Source organism: Schistocerca nitens, chromosome 2 (genome assembly GCF_023898315.1).
Source record: "Schistocerca nitens isolate TAMUIC-IGC-003100 chromosome 2, iqSchNite1.1, whole genome shotgun sequence".
In the NCBI taxonomy this organism is placed as follows: Eukaryota; Metazoa; Arthropoda; class Insecta; order Orthoptera; family Acrididae; genus Schistocerca; species Schistocerca nitens.
The window spans coordinates 525192851-525205605 of NC_064615.1; the positions used below are offsets into that span (position 1 = coordinate 525192851).

The 12755-nt window shown below is 43.2% G+C and overlaps 1 protein-coding gene across 3 annotated transcripts in view; it reads left to right on the forward strand.

Annotated features, from left to right (window-relative positions):
* The window catches only part of LOC126236510 (esterase E4-like), a 90977-nt gene that overhangs the window by 38570 nt on the left and 39652 nt on the right, over window positions 1–12755 (forward strand). For all 3 annotated transcript variants that reach the window (XM_049945875.1, XM_049945874.1, XM_049945872.1), the window contains exon 5: window positions 9808–10007. In XM_049945875.1, coding sequence (XP_049801832.1) covers window positions 9808–10007 — 200 coding nt within the window. The remainder of the gene's footprint in view (window positions 1–9807; window positions 10008–12755) is intronic.

Sequence of the window (12755 nt, forward strand, 5' to 3'; positions counted from 1 at the left end):
CCCTCGACTCTTATAACTGCCACCTGGTTTCTGTACAAATTGTAAATAGCATTTCGCCCCGTGTAAGTTAATCCTGCCACCTTCAGAATTTGAAAGAGAATGTTCCAGTCAACATTGTCAAAAGCTTTTTCTATGTCTGCAAATGCTAGAAACGTAGCTTTGCCCTCCTTAACCTTTCTTCGAAGATAAGTTGTACGATCAGTATTGCCCCGCGTGTTTCAGCATTTCTGCGGAATCGAAACTGATCTTCCCCAAGGTCAGCTTTTACTAGATTTCCCATTCGTTTGTAAAGAATTCGTGTAAGTATTTTGGAACCGTGAGTTATTAAACTGATAGTTCGGTAATTTTCACACCTTTCAACACCTGCTTTCTTTGGGATTGGAATTACTATATTCTTAGTCTGAAATTACTTCGCCTGTCTCATACATCTTGTTCACGGGATGGAAGAGTTTTCTCATGGCTGGCTCTCCCAAGGCTATTAGTAGTTCTAATGGAATGTTGTCTACTCCCAGGGGCCTTGTTTCGACTTAGGTCTTTCACTGCTCTGTCAAATTCTTCACGCTGTATATTTTCTCCCATTTCATCATCTACATCCTCTTCCATTTCCATAATTTTGTCCTCAAGTACATCGCCCTTGTATAGACACTCTATATGCTCCTTTCTTTTTGCTTTCCCTTCTTTGCTTAAAACTGGGTTTCTATCTGAGCTCTTGATATTCATACAGGTGGTTCTCTTTTCTACAAAGGTCTCTTTAATTTTTCTTACCTGTAGTGATACATGCTTCGTCATTCTTACATATGTCCTCTATCCATCCTTGCTTAGCCATTTTGCACTTCCTGTCGATCTCAATTTTTTTTTGACGTCTGTACTGCTTTTCGCCTTCTTCATATACTGAATTTTTATATTTTCTCCTAAATAATCATTCCCCTCCCTTGTTCACCAATCACAGTCCAGTATTTTACCAACCATTAAAACAACACACCCAGTCATTGCGTACCTCACTTGGCAGCATATTTCATCTTCTTCTAAAGCCACTTTCCTTGGCCAGTCAGAGATTATGATCAAACACATATTTATATCTCCCAGTCACAGTCCAATATTTTACTGATCATTTACGCAAAACAGCCATTCACTATGCAGTTCCCGAGCCGCCATAATGTTCCAATTTAATAGCTGGTAAAATACTGGAAGGAGAATGGGGAGGGGTAGACGGGAGAGATCTGTTGATATTTTGTGTACATAGGTCATTAACTGTCTTCTTTTTTGTATGCAACCTTCAAGATCTTCGATAACGTCATTATTTCAAGGTCAGTGAGTGCGCAGAAGGTAGAATTGGTTTTAAAAAGTTTTTAGCTCTCCTACTTGCAATATCCATATTTTTGGGACATGCGAATGGGTGATTGTCCCAATGTTGAATTGCATGAAAACGTCAGAGCAGGCATACTTGTCATAAAGGTCCCAGTCCACCATCTATGACCACTAGATCAAAGGAGTGCCATACTATGAACGTCGAACCGCTTCACATCTTCGCCTGCCATCCAAGCAAAATCAGAGGACTCCAAGTAACGTTTTGAGTTACCCCACACAATTCGTTGGAGACTACAGCAGCTGGACACGGGAATTAACATCCCAAGCTTAGGTCGCTGTTGTCACCACAAAACAAATGATTGCATTTGTTAGCATGACCGGGTAGCACAGGCTGCTGATGAATAGCATAGCATTGTATTCAGTGATGAATCGCGATTTGTGCCACTGCGAATGGCCATCGTTGGTGAGCATGACAGCAACCTGGGGAGAGGTCCCTCTCTACCAATGTTCTGAAGATGCACAACGGTGTCACTTGTGGCTCTGTCGTATGAGCAGCCATTGAGTATGGCCTCAGGTCGCCTCTGGAGGTGATTAAAGGAACTCTGACAACACATCGGTTACTTCGTGGACATCCTACGGATTCATACGCAGGATGTTCGCGAAGTAACAGTTGTGTTTTCAGAGTTCCCTTAATCACTGCCATAGGCGATCTGAGGTCATACTCAATGGCTGCTCATACAAGAAAGACTCTAAACATTCTGCGTTGTCTGTTTGTTCTATATCGTGTCTCCCTACCACTTTCGCGCAACGACGGTCTGAGCGTGTTTTTTGGGGAATTGACTGGTTTGAACCCGGGACTTGTTGCTGGTAAGGAGACGCCAGACCACACATGACATGTAAAATTCAGAAGAGTTCAGTGAGACTAGCGATGATACAACCAAATACTTAATGATTTCAGCGTCAGCTCCACTGCACTCCCTGTAAAGGAATCTTAAAACTAACTAAATTTAGTGGAAGGGGTTCAAGGCTTTCCAATTTTTAGTTAGCTGGTAAAATAACGTCGAAAAAGCAGTCAAGTTTACCATTGGAAATTTTATTCTACTCACAAAACGATAAAAGGAAATGTTTTAATACAGGATGGTAAAAACCAACTGCGTTCAACAAAAATGTGAAAGAATATTCCCTGAATGGGTTTCAAAGTTCTAAAAAGGATCGAAAGATGACCTATGCCATATCACATCTATAATCTAGGTTTAAATTAAGTTTCACAAGAGAGAAAATTATCAAAATGGTCGACAGAGACCCTCAATTATCTTTAATTTCTTATCTAACTTGTCGTAAATTACAGTGGCTGATGTGGCTTCTCAATAACTATATAACAGAAAAATCATCGCGTTTCAGATTTTTACTTCAAGTGGCAAATGTGAACACCATGAGCTTTAGTTGACTATCGACACTAGTATTACGCAAAAAGGGGGTGTAACAGATGAGACTTCTGCAGTTCTGAGTGAAGCCTTATGCGCTCAAAAATGCGGCATCGCGTGCGTTCATTACCTTGTCGGTGTTCGTCAGGGGGCAGCGGCCGGCGCAGCTCCGTCCAGCTCGCCCTCTCGGAAGCAACTCTCTCTTAACTTCTCCTTACTACAATTTACCGAAGTTGGCTTGAAAAAAACTATCTGGCTGTGTTTTCATCTGACCAATCAGGGTCTCAATGTTAACCTTAAGCTCCGCCTACAAAAATTCTGTCTATCCAATGAGAAACGTTAAACTTTTCGTGGTGGGGCAGTGTTTTCTTAAGTTTGCGGTGTAACAGAGACGCGAAAAAGTCTCACGCTAAAAACTTGCGGGTGGTGTGGTCGTAGCGGTTAGCTGGCGACGTGGGTGTCCCTCCCTTATCGTAGGGCCTTCTCGCTTAACACGGTTCTGCTCTCGGCTTCTGTTCTCGTTTCTCCTCTCGGAACTGCGTCTGTCTCACGGTGGGAAGGTATGACATGAATTTAGGCATTCTTGTGTTAGTCTGTGGTATTCCATTTGCTCACTAGTTACTCGTATTACTTTGATTAATTTAATGTCACGATTTATTCGGAGCTATGTGACATACTACTGGATTTGCTTATCATGTCAGGGTTTTCATGGAAGGTGTTGGATTTGCCTGACACCTTACACCACGAGTAACACCGATGTGCATCTTCAGAACATTTGTAGAGAGGGACCTCTCCCCAGGTTGCCGTCATGTGAGAGTAGTGACAACATTGAAGTTTAGGTTTTGCAACTGGGAAATGCTTATTCAGAGATGGCACATGTTTCTGTGAATGTACGTGTGACGGTGAGCTACTCGCATGGCCAGCAATATCATCAGAGCTGTCCTAGCACTATGTGTGGGACGAGATTGGACATCAACTCTGTCACTGCGCCAGTATCCCGGATATCAAGAACGAATCACAAAAGCTGTGGGACAGAACGCCTCAGGAGAGGAGACAACGGATTTTATATCTTTCCCAACCAAATCAGTGCATTCATTGCCGCCAGAGGGGTTGCAACGTCATAGTGATATGTGAGTTGATATTGCCAAGTTCTTTGTAAATATGATTAGATTCTGTAATCTCTGAAATAACGTCATATCCCGTGAAGCTGCATTTCAGTTTCTCCTCCTCTTACTGATGCTTCGCTTTCTTGGCACCCAGTGTGCAAAATGATTTAAGTTTCAACAAAGTTTTCAACCAAATGAATAAGTTGTTGATAATTCCTTTCTATATCAGTCTTATTCCTTTCCTCCACTAGCAAATACTGTTTTTATTTTTTTTTAGCTTTGTGTTTAAAATACTTGCATAGAGCTTAAATGTTGTGTTAACGATGCTTCTCCCTTTGCAGTTTTCACACATTTTTCTCATTTCTTGTTCATTGATACTATTTTTCTCTTCTTCCAATTTTATGGTACATCATTTTGCACCCACCACTTCTTACACAGCTTTAACAATATAAGGTGTAAAGATGACGCTCCATATTTAATTAATTCTGGATTGATGCCAGTTTTCAAAACTGCTGTGGGTTTTTTGTCATTCAGGCCTTTTACTTCTATTTTTGGATCTTTTTCTGTATTCTCTTCCATCGTAGGGTCGTACCATAGATTTTTTATAATAATTAAACCATACACCGTTGATAATATTGCTCAAATGAATTGTATCTTTCTCTATTTAGTTTAATGTTTTAAAGCCTTACATGCTATCTACTGATGGCCATGAGTATCATGTTCTATGTCAATGATGTACCTATCAGGGGCTTGCTGATGGGCTCTTCTCACTATTACTTTTGTGTAATACTTTTTGTCTTTATAGATTTGTTTTTATGGGTATGCTATGAGAGATATCCTTTATAAGCTTTATTTTTTCTTGTTATGCATGCTCAATTTTTGTTGAGGAAATTTGTAATCCACGCCTTCAGTGGTATTTTTTCTCATCTTAACCCATCATTTTCAACTTTATATATTGCTTTTTGAATATCTGTGCAATCTTCTTCAGTAATGCCCCGAGCAGCTAACTATTCTAATCCTTTTTTGATGAATTCTGATGTATGCTATTAATACTTCATCCTGAAATGAATATACTTGTAACCTCTTCTTGTTTTAGTGTGGTAAGATTTCTACTGCTTACATTTAGTGAAAGTGTCAATTTAACTCATTAAAAGGTATTGATCAGTTAAGATAGTAAATCTTCTGCACATTCTTGTATTTTGCACTTAATCTTGTATTCGTCTATTCACTATTATATAATGTATTAGTGACCTGTATCCTCTACAAGAATCGAGAATATTTATGAATATCGTTTTTCTACAAAAGCCTGACACCTAGTACCTAAACAGGCAACTGACAAGATTTTAAGTTTTAAACCATGATCACTGCATCCGGCATCATGGCAAGGGGTACTTCGTCTACGACTTTATACTACTACTACTTTTCGAACCCCATACCCTGTCACTACGCACGAACTTAGACAGCTGAAATTGAATTACAGAGCAGTTCAGTTACACTTACATGAGGTGTTACGAATAGATCCGTGAATTCCTGGAGCCAGGACATAATGCCTGTCAGATGCAGCCCATCTGTTGTGGCCCCAGGTTGCCGGCTGCATTCCGGTAATGAATGCCACGCAGGTAGTTTCTGCTGTACGCACAGTGGATGACGTGTGGCCAGCGTAACACCTCCTTCAGATGTCACTCGTTTTATTCAGCTTACCAGACCGGTGGAGTTTTCTTTGAACATTGTGCTGAAGGGTTGGCAATTACAGCCTATTTGTTTTCCTCTGATTCTTTCTGCTGGTCTATGCACAAGCAAAGCGTACGCTGGGAAAGGGCACGACCGGTTTCCTTTCCTCATCTTTCCCCAACACAGCTTGCGACAGGTCTCTAAGGACATCGTCCTTGAGGGGACGTTAGCCTAATTTTCCTTTCCCTTAACGAGGAGCCATGGCCAGTAAAAAGTGCGCAATTTCATTTGTTAGCTGAAATTATAATTTCTGCCACAAAGGTTTCAGTTTGGGACCTTCCGGAGAATTTTTAGTTATTTCTTGCCATATGTTCAATGTGATACTGTAATTAGCTCTGCCTTTAAGTTTGATTCTGACGAATTCGTCTTTCCTTCAGTGATCATATGCAGCTTGCGATGCACGGGGTTGGAACTTAAAAAGTGACAACTATTTATTCCACAACTGATAAAGTTATATTTTTGCACATCTTGTTGTCCTTCAAAGTAGTCACCAGCGATGTGGAAGGCGTAGTACACCGTTAGCAGAGCCTGTTCTGTTGATGGTGCGAATGGAGCGGTCTACTGCCTGTCGAATCTCTGGAACAGTTCGGTATCGAATACCACGAAGTAGTCCATCTTCTGAATTAAATCAAAGCTACACCGACTTAAGTCGTATTACTGTTCGTTTTTGGAGCATCATCTGCGACCAACTTTGCTAAAGAAGCGGCGACACTCTCTGCGCAACCCACCCATCATTTTGCATGACAACGTGCGGGCGCATACAGCGCAAGGTGTGGCTGCTCTGTTCGGTCGATGGGACTGGAAAGTACTGTACCATCCACCATACTCCTTGTGACTTTGATTTTATTCCGAAGATGAAGGAACCATTTCGTGGCATTCGCTTCAGAGCCGTTCAAGGGATTCGACAAGCAGTACATCGCTTCATTCCCACCACCAACAGAACAGGCTCTGCTAACGGTGTACTACGACTTCCACATCGCTGGAAACGGGTTCTACACAAAGCTGGTGACTACTTCGAAGGACAGTAACAGGTGAAAACATGTAACTCCTTTGTATTGGTTGTGAGTAAACAGCAGTTGTCACTATTTAAGTTCCAACCCTCATATATGTAGTACTTCTAATGATGCTTCAGTTGGACTGACGGAAAATTTTCAACTATATCAACTTGATTACTCAGCAACTGTCACACATGTTTTCAGAGGGTACATAGCACCACTTCCAAATTCTTTACTCATTCATTCTTTAGTAGCACGTAGGGAAAAGAAATATACATCATTCCGTGCGTGCACGCACTGATTTTTCTTATTTTAATCACCATGGTCATCCCCCATCTATAGAACAGAGAAAACATATGTTTTGGCAGTCGGAAGGGGGAAGTTGGACACACATTTATTATGACGACTCCCACCTCAACCCGCGAACGGTCTGCCCTTATCTGTGCTACTTCGATGTCCTCCATCAGTCTCATCCCACCCGAATTCCTGAAGCATTTCCCTAACACTCGCGTGATGATCAAACCTACCAGTAACAAATCTAGCAGCCCGCCTCTGAATTGCCTCTGTCCTCCCTCAATCCGACCTGATGGGGATCCCAAACGCTCCAGCAGTACTCAAGAATAGGTCTCCTTTACAGATGAACCACATCTTCCCAAAATTCTACCAATGAACCGAAGACGACTATCCGCCTTTCCCACAACTGCCATTACATGCTTGTCCCACTTCATATCGCTCTGCAATGCTACACCCAAATATTTAATCGACGTGACTGTGTCAAGCGCTACACTACTAATGGAGTATTCAACATTACGGGATTTTTTTCCTATTCATCTGCATTAATTTAAATTTATCTATATTTAGAGTTAGCTGTCATTCTTTACACCAATCACAAATCCTGTCCAAGTAATCTTGTATCCTCCTACAGTCACTCAACGACGACACCTTCCCATACACCACAGCATCATCAGCAAACAGCTGCACATTGCTATCCACCCTATCCAAAAGATCATTTATGTAGATAGAAAACAGCGGCCCCACCAAACTTCCCTGGGGCACTCCAGATGATACCCTCACCTCCGATGAACACTCACCATCGAGGAGAACGTACTGGGTTCTATTACTTCAGAAGTCTTCGAGCCATTCACATACTTGGGAACCAATCCCATATGCTCGTACATTAGTTAGGAGTCTGCAGTGGGGCACCGAGTCAAACGCTTTCCGGAAGTCAAGGAATGTCATCCATATGATACCTGGTTCGCAAGATATCATGTATAAAAAGATCGAGTTGCGTTTCGCAGCAGCGATGCTTTCTAAAGCAGTGCTGATGCATGGACAGCAACTTCTGTCTCGAGGAAATTCATTATATTCGAACTGAGAATATGTTCGAGAATCCTGCAACAAACCGATGTTAAGGATATTGGTCTGTAATTTTGAGGATCCGTCCTTCTACCCTTCTTATATAAAGGCGTCACCTGCGATGTTTTCCAGTCGCTCGGGACTTGACGTTAGGCAACAGATTCGCGATAAATGGAAGCTAAGTAAGGAGCCAATGCAGTAGAGTACTCTCTGTAAAACCGAATTTGAATCCCATTAGGACCTGGTGATTTATTTATTTTCAACCTATTCACCTGCTTCACAACCTCAGGGATGTCTAGGACTATGTCCTCCATACGGGAATCTGTACGAGTCTCAAAAGGCGGTATGTTTGTACGATCCTTCTGCGTGAAAGACTTCTCAAATGCTAAATTTAAAATTTCAGCTTTCGTTTTGCTGTCTTTCGTTGCCAGGCTAGTCTAATCAGTGAGTGGATGGAAGCCTTCGACCCGCTTACCGATTTTACGTAAGACCGGAATTTCACCGTGCGAGGTGGCGCAGTGGTTAGCACACTGGACTCGCATTCGGGAGGACGACGGTTCAATCCCGCGTCCAGCCATCCTGATCCAGGTTTTCCGTGATACGAATTCCTTCCCCGTCCTTCCCTAATCCCATGAGACCGATGACCTCGCTGTCTGGTCTCCTTCCCCAAACAACCCACCCCAACCAGAATTCTACTAAGTTTTGCCTGTCCTCATTCTCCCGATCTTTCTTGTACCGCGAGTGCAACTGTCTTTGCTTCCTGAGAATTCTCCGAATTGCGCTCTTAAACCACGGTGGGTCTTTTCCGTCCGTAACCCACTTTTTCGGCACATACTTGTCCAATGCGTGATTTACAATGTGTTTAAAATTTGCCCATACTACTTCCACGTCCATCGTACAGGAGGTAAATGAAGCCGATTCATTTACTATGTGGGATGTTAACAACTGCTTCTCTGCTCTTTCTAGTAAGAATACTCTCCTAGCTTTCTTGACCGACTTCTTAACTTTCGTAACCATAGTCGTAATGACAACATTATGATCAGTAATACCTGTCTCAACACTGACACCGTCGATGAAGTCTGGTCTGTTCGTAGCTACCAGATCTAAAATATTTCCATTACGCGTTAGCTGTCGATTTAGCTGCTCAAGACAGTTTTCGGATAATGTGTTCAAAAGTAATTCACAAAATATTTTATGGGATGGTCCCGATTTAAGTGCTTATCCGTAGCCTTCAGTCGAATCTACAGCCTCTAAAGTTGTATGGTTCAACAAAAATTTTTAGTACTCGTATGGCGGACCTCTATGCCAATAGTCCGTTGCCTCTTATTCCACCATGTCGATGTCTAAATCATTGTGTACTTCGTTATGATCTTCTGGTGAGTTCTAGACTGTAAACGACAGCATGATTTGCAAAAAAAAAAAAAAAAAAAAAGTCAGCTCAGGTGGTCTCCTACACATTTTATATAAATTAACAGCAGCACAGGTCGCATAACACTTCCTTGGGGAATGCCGGGCAGGACTATCGTGTCACCAAATCTGTCAACTGCGACTTTTCCGAAAGGAAATTACAGATCCAGTCGCATAGCTGAGACGATACTCCACAGGTAGCTAATCTGGTTAGAAGCCACTTGTGAGGTACGGTTTGGAAAGCATTTTGGGAATATAGAAATATGGAATCAACCGGAGATCGTCTGTCCTATGAATGATAAAATGAAGAACGATATTTTCTGAATCTGCGCTGGTTCCAACCCTTTCATTTGGCTCTACTTAGTGTATGCAGACCTTGATTAATTCTGGATTGTTGTAGATACGTGATGGCACTGAGTAATGTGGCTCAGACCGGAGAGTGAGGAACTTGTGAGGGACGCTACACGAAACACTTTGCAGGCCTGTTCCACCGCGCCATCTGCCAGAGCTCGGTGGCGTCACGCGGCAGCCTAGACGCGCCGGTGGCGGAGCGTACGTTCCGGCTGGCGCACCACCTGGGGCTGAAGCAGGGCGCCTCCTCAGAGGAGCTGCTAGCCTTCATGAAGGAGGTCCCCGCCAGGAAGCTGGTCGAGGAGATGATGCACTGTCGCTCCCAGAAGGTGAGTGCGGCCGCTGTAACAGGGGCAAAATCCCGATGTCTCCACGCAGGCGGACTGCCCAGAAAGCCTGTAGAGGCTGTTTGAACAATGTACTAAATTCCCTGAATTAGTTCGGTGGTTAGCTTGCACCATATTTCAGCGAAGATTATTGGTCGCAAATTAAGACAATCAAATGTACACTACTGGGCCATTAAAACTGCTACACCAAGAAGAAATGCAGATGATAAACGGGTATTCATTGGACAAATATATTATACTGGAACTGAAATGTGATCACATTTTTGCACAATTTGGGTGCTTACATCCTGAGAAATCAGTACCATGAACAACCACCTATGACCGTAATAACGGCCTAGATAGGCCTGGGCATTGAGTCAAATACAGCGCCGGCCGTTGGTGGCCGAGCGGTTCTAGGCGCTTCAGTCTGGAACCGCACGACCGCTACGGCCGCAGGTTCGAATCCTGCCTCGGGCATGGATGTGTGTTAGGTTAGTTAGGTTACTTAGGTTTAACTAGTTCTAAGTTCTAGGGGACTGATGACCTGAGATGTTAAGTCCCATAGTGCTCAGAGCCATTTGAACCATTTTGTGAAACAGAGCTTGGATGGCGTGTAGTGACTAGCGTATTGTGACGAGCCAGTTGCTTGGTTCACCATTGACCAGACATTTTCAGTTGGTGAGAGATCTGGAGAATGTGCTGGCCAGGGCAGCAGTCGAACATTTTCTGTATCCAGAAAGGCCCGTACAGGACCAGCAACTTGCGGTAGTGCATTATCCTGCTGAAATGTAGGGTTTCGCAGGGATCGAATGAAGGGTAGAGCCACGGATGGTAACACATCTGAAATGTAACGTCCATTAAAAGTGCCGTCGATGCCAACAAGAGGTGACTGAGACGTGCAACCAATGGCACCCCATGCCATGACGCCGGGTGATATGCCAGTATGGCGATGACGAATACACGCTTCCAATGTGAGTTCATCACGATCTCGCCAAACACGGATGCGACCATCATGATGCTGTGAACAGAACCTGGATTCATTAAAAAAATTGTTTTGCCATTCCTGTACCCAGGTTCGTCGTTGAATATACCATCGCAGGCGCTCCTGTCTGTGATGTAGCGTCAAGAGTAACCGCAGCCATGGTCTCCGAGCTGATAGTCCATGCTGCTGCAGACGACGTAGAACTGTTCGTGCAAATGGTTGTCTTGCAAACGTCCCCATCTGTTGACTCAGTGATAGAGACGTGGTTGCACGAGCCGATACAGCCATGCGGATAAGATGCCTGGCATCTCGACTGCTAGTGATACGAGGCCGTTGGGATCCAGCAGGCATTCCTTATTACCCTCCTGAACCCACATATTCCATATTCTGCCAACAGTCATTGGATCTGGACCAACGCGAGCAGCAATGTCGCGATACGACAAACCGCAATCGTGATAGGCTACGATGCGACCTTCATCAATGTCAGAAACGTGATGGTACGCATTTCTCCTCCTTACACGAGGCATCACAACAACGTTTCACCAGGCAACTGCTGTTTGTGTATGAGAAATCTGTTGGAAACTTTGCTCACGTCAGCACGTTGTAGGTGTCGCCACCGGCGTCAACCTTGTGTGAATGCTCTAAAAAGGTAATCATTTGCATATCACAGCATCTTCTTTCTGTCGGTTAAATTTCTCGTGTGTAGCCTTCTTTTTAGTGGTGTAGCAATTTTAATGGCCAGTAGTGTAATTTAGTAAGGGTGATTGAGAGTGAAGAAATACGTAGGGGTGAGTTTTAAGAGCTCTCATGTTGTGCCTAGGTCCTAATAAAAGTTGATTATCACTACTTAAAGTGCAGACAGGCAATATGATTTCCACTGATTGTATTCAGTAACACAGACAATGAAACTATGTAAACGTAAACATTATTTATTATTCAAGCATTGGAACACCAATAAATCCAATTTTCTCTCGCTTTCGCTGGCTGTTGTAACATTCCTTTTTTGATTTCGACTGGTGTTTTTCAGATACAACCTCAGCGGACAAAAATTGGTCACCCTAGTGCACAGTCGCAGCTGAATCTTTAAGCCTTTACAGATGGCGCAGCGATCGAGTCATGTGGTCAACCACGCGCACACTGCCTCTCTTTGAGCACAAGGGAGTAGCGATGAGAGAAATTTGTATTTCAAGCGGACATTGTACATAAACATCGATAAATGTACGGACTTGACAAAACATCTAGAACTGCAATCGTATTTGGCCATGCCCACGGCCGTACGTTGCGTGAAGTTGCTGCGTTCGTTGGTGTTTCGTGGCGGATTCTTCAATATGACTACAAGCACTGGTGTAACACATTGGTCGCAAAACACGTCAGAATACCTAGGAATTACAGTTACGAACAACTTAAATAGAAAAAGCAAATAGAAAATCTTGTGGGGAAGGCGAACTAAAGTCTGCGTTTTATTGGCAGAGCACTAAGAAGAGGCAACAGATGTAGTAAAGACACTGCCTACACTACGTTAGTCAGTCTTCTTTTTAGAGTACTTCTGCAAGGTGTGGGATCCTTATCAGGTAGAATTAACGGAAAACGTCGAGAAAGTACAAAGAAAGGCTGCACGTTTTGAATTAAGAGGAAGTAGGGGAGAGTGTCACGAACATGAGACGGGATTTGGTGTGGACAACACTAAAGGAAAGGCGTTTCTCGTTGCCGCGGGAACTTCTCACGAAATTTCACATATTACCACATCATTTAAGACTGATTATGCCTTT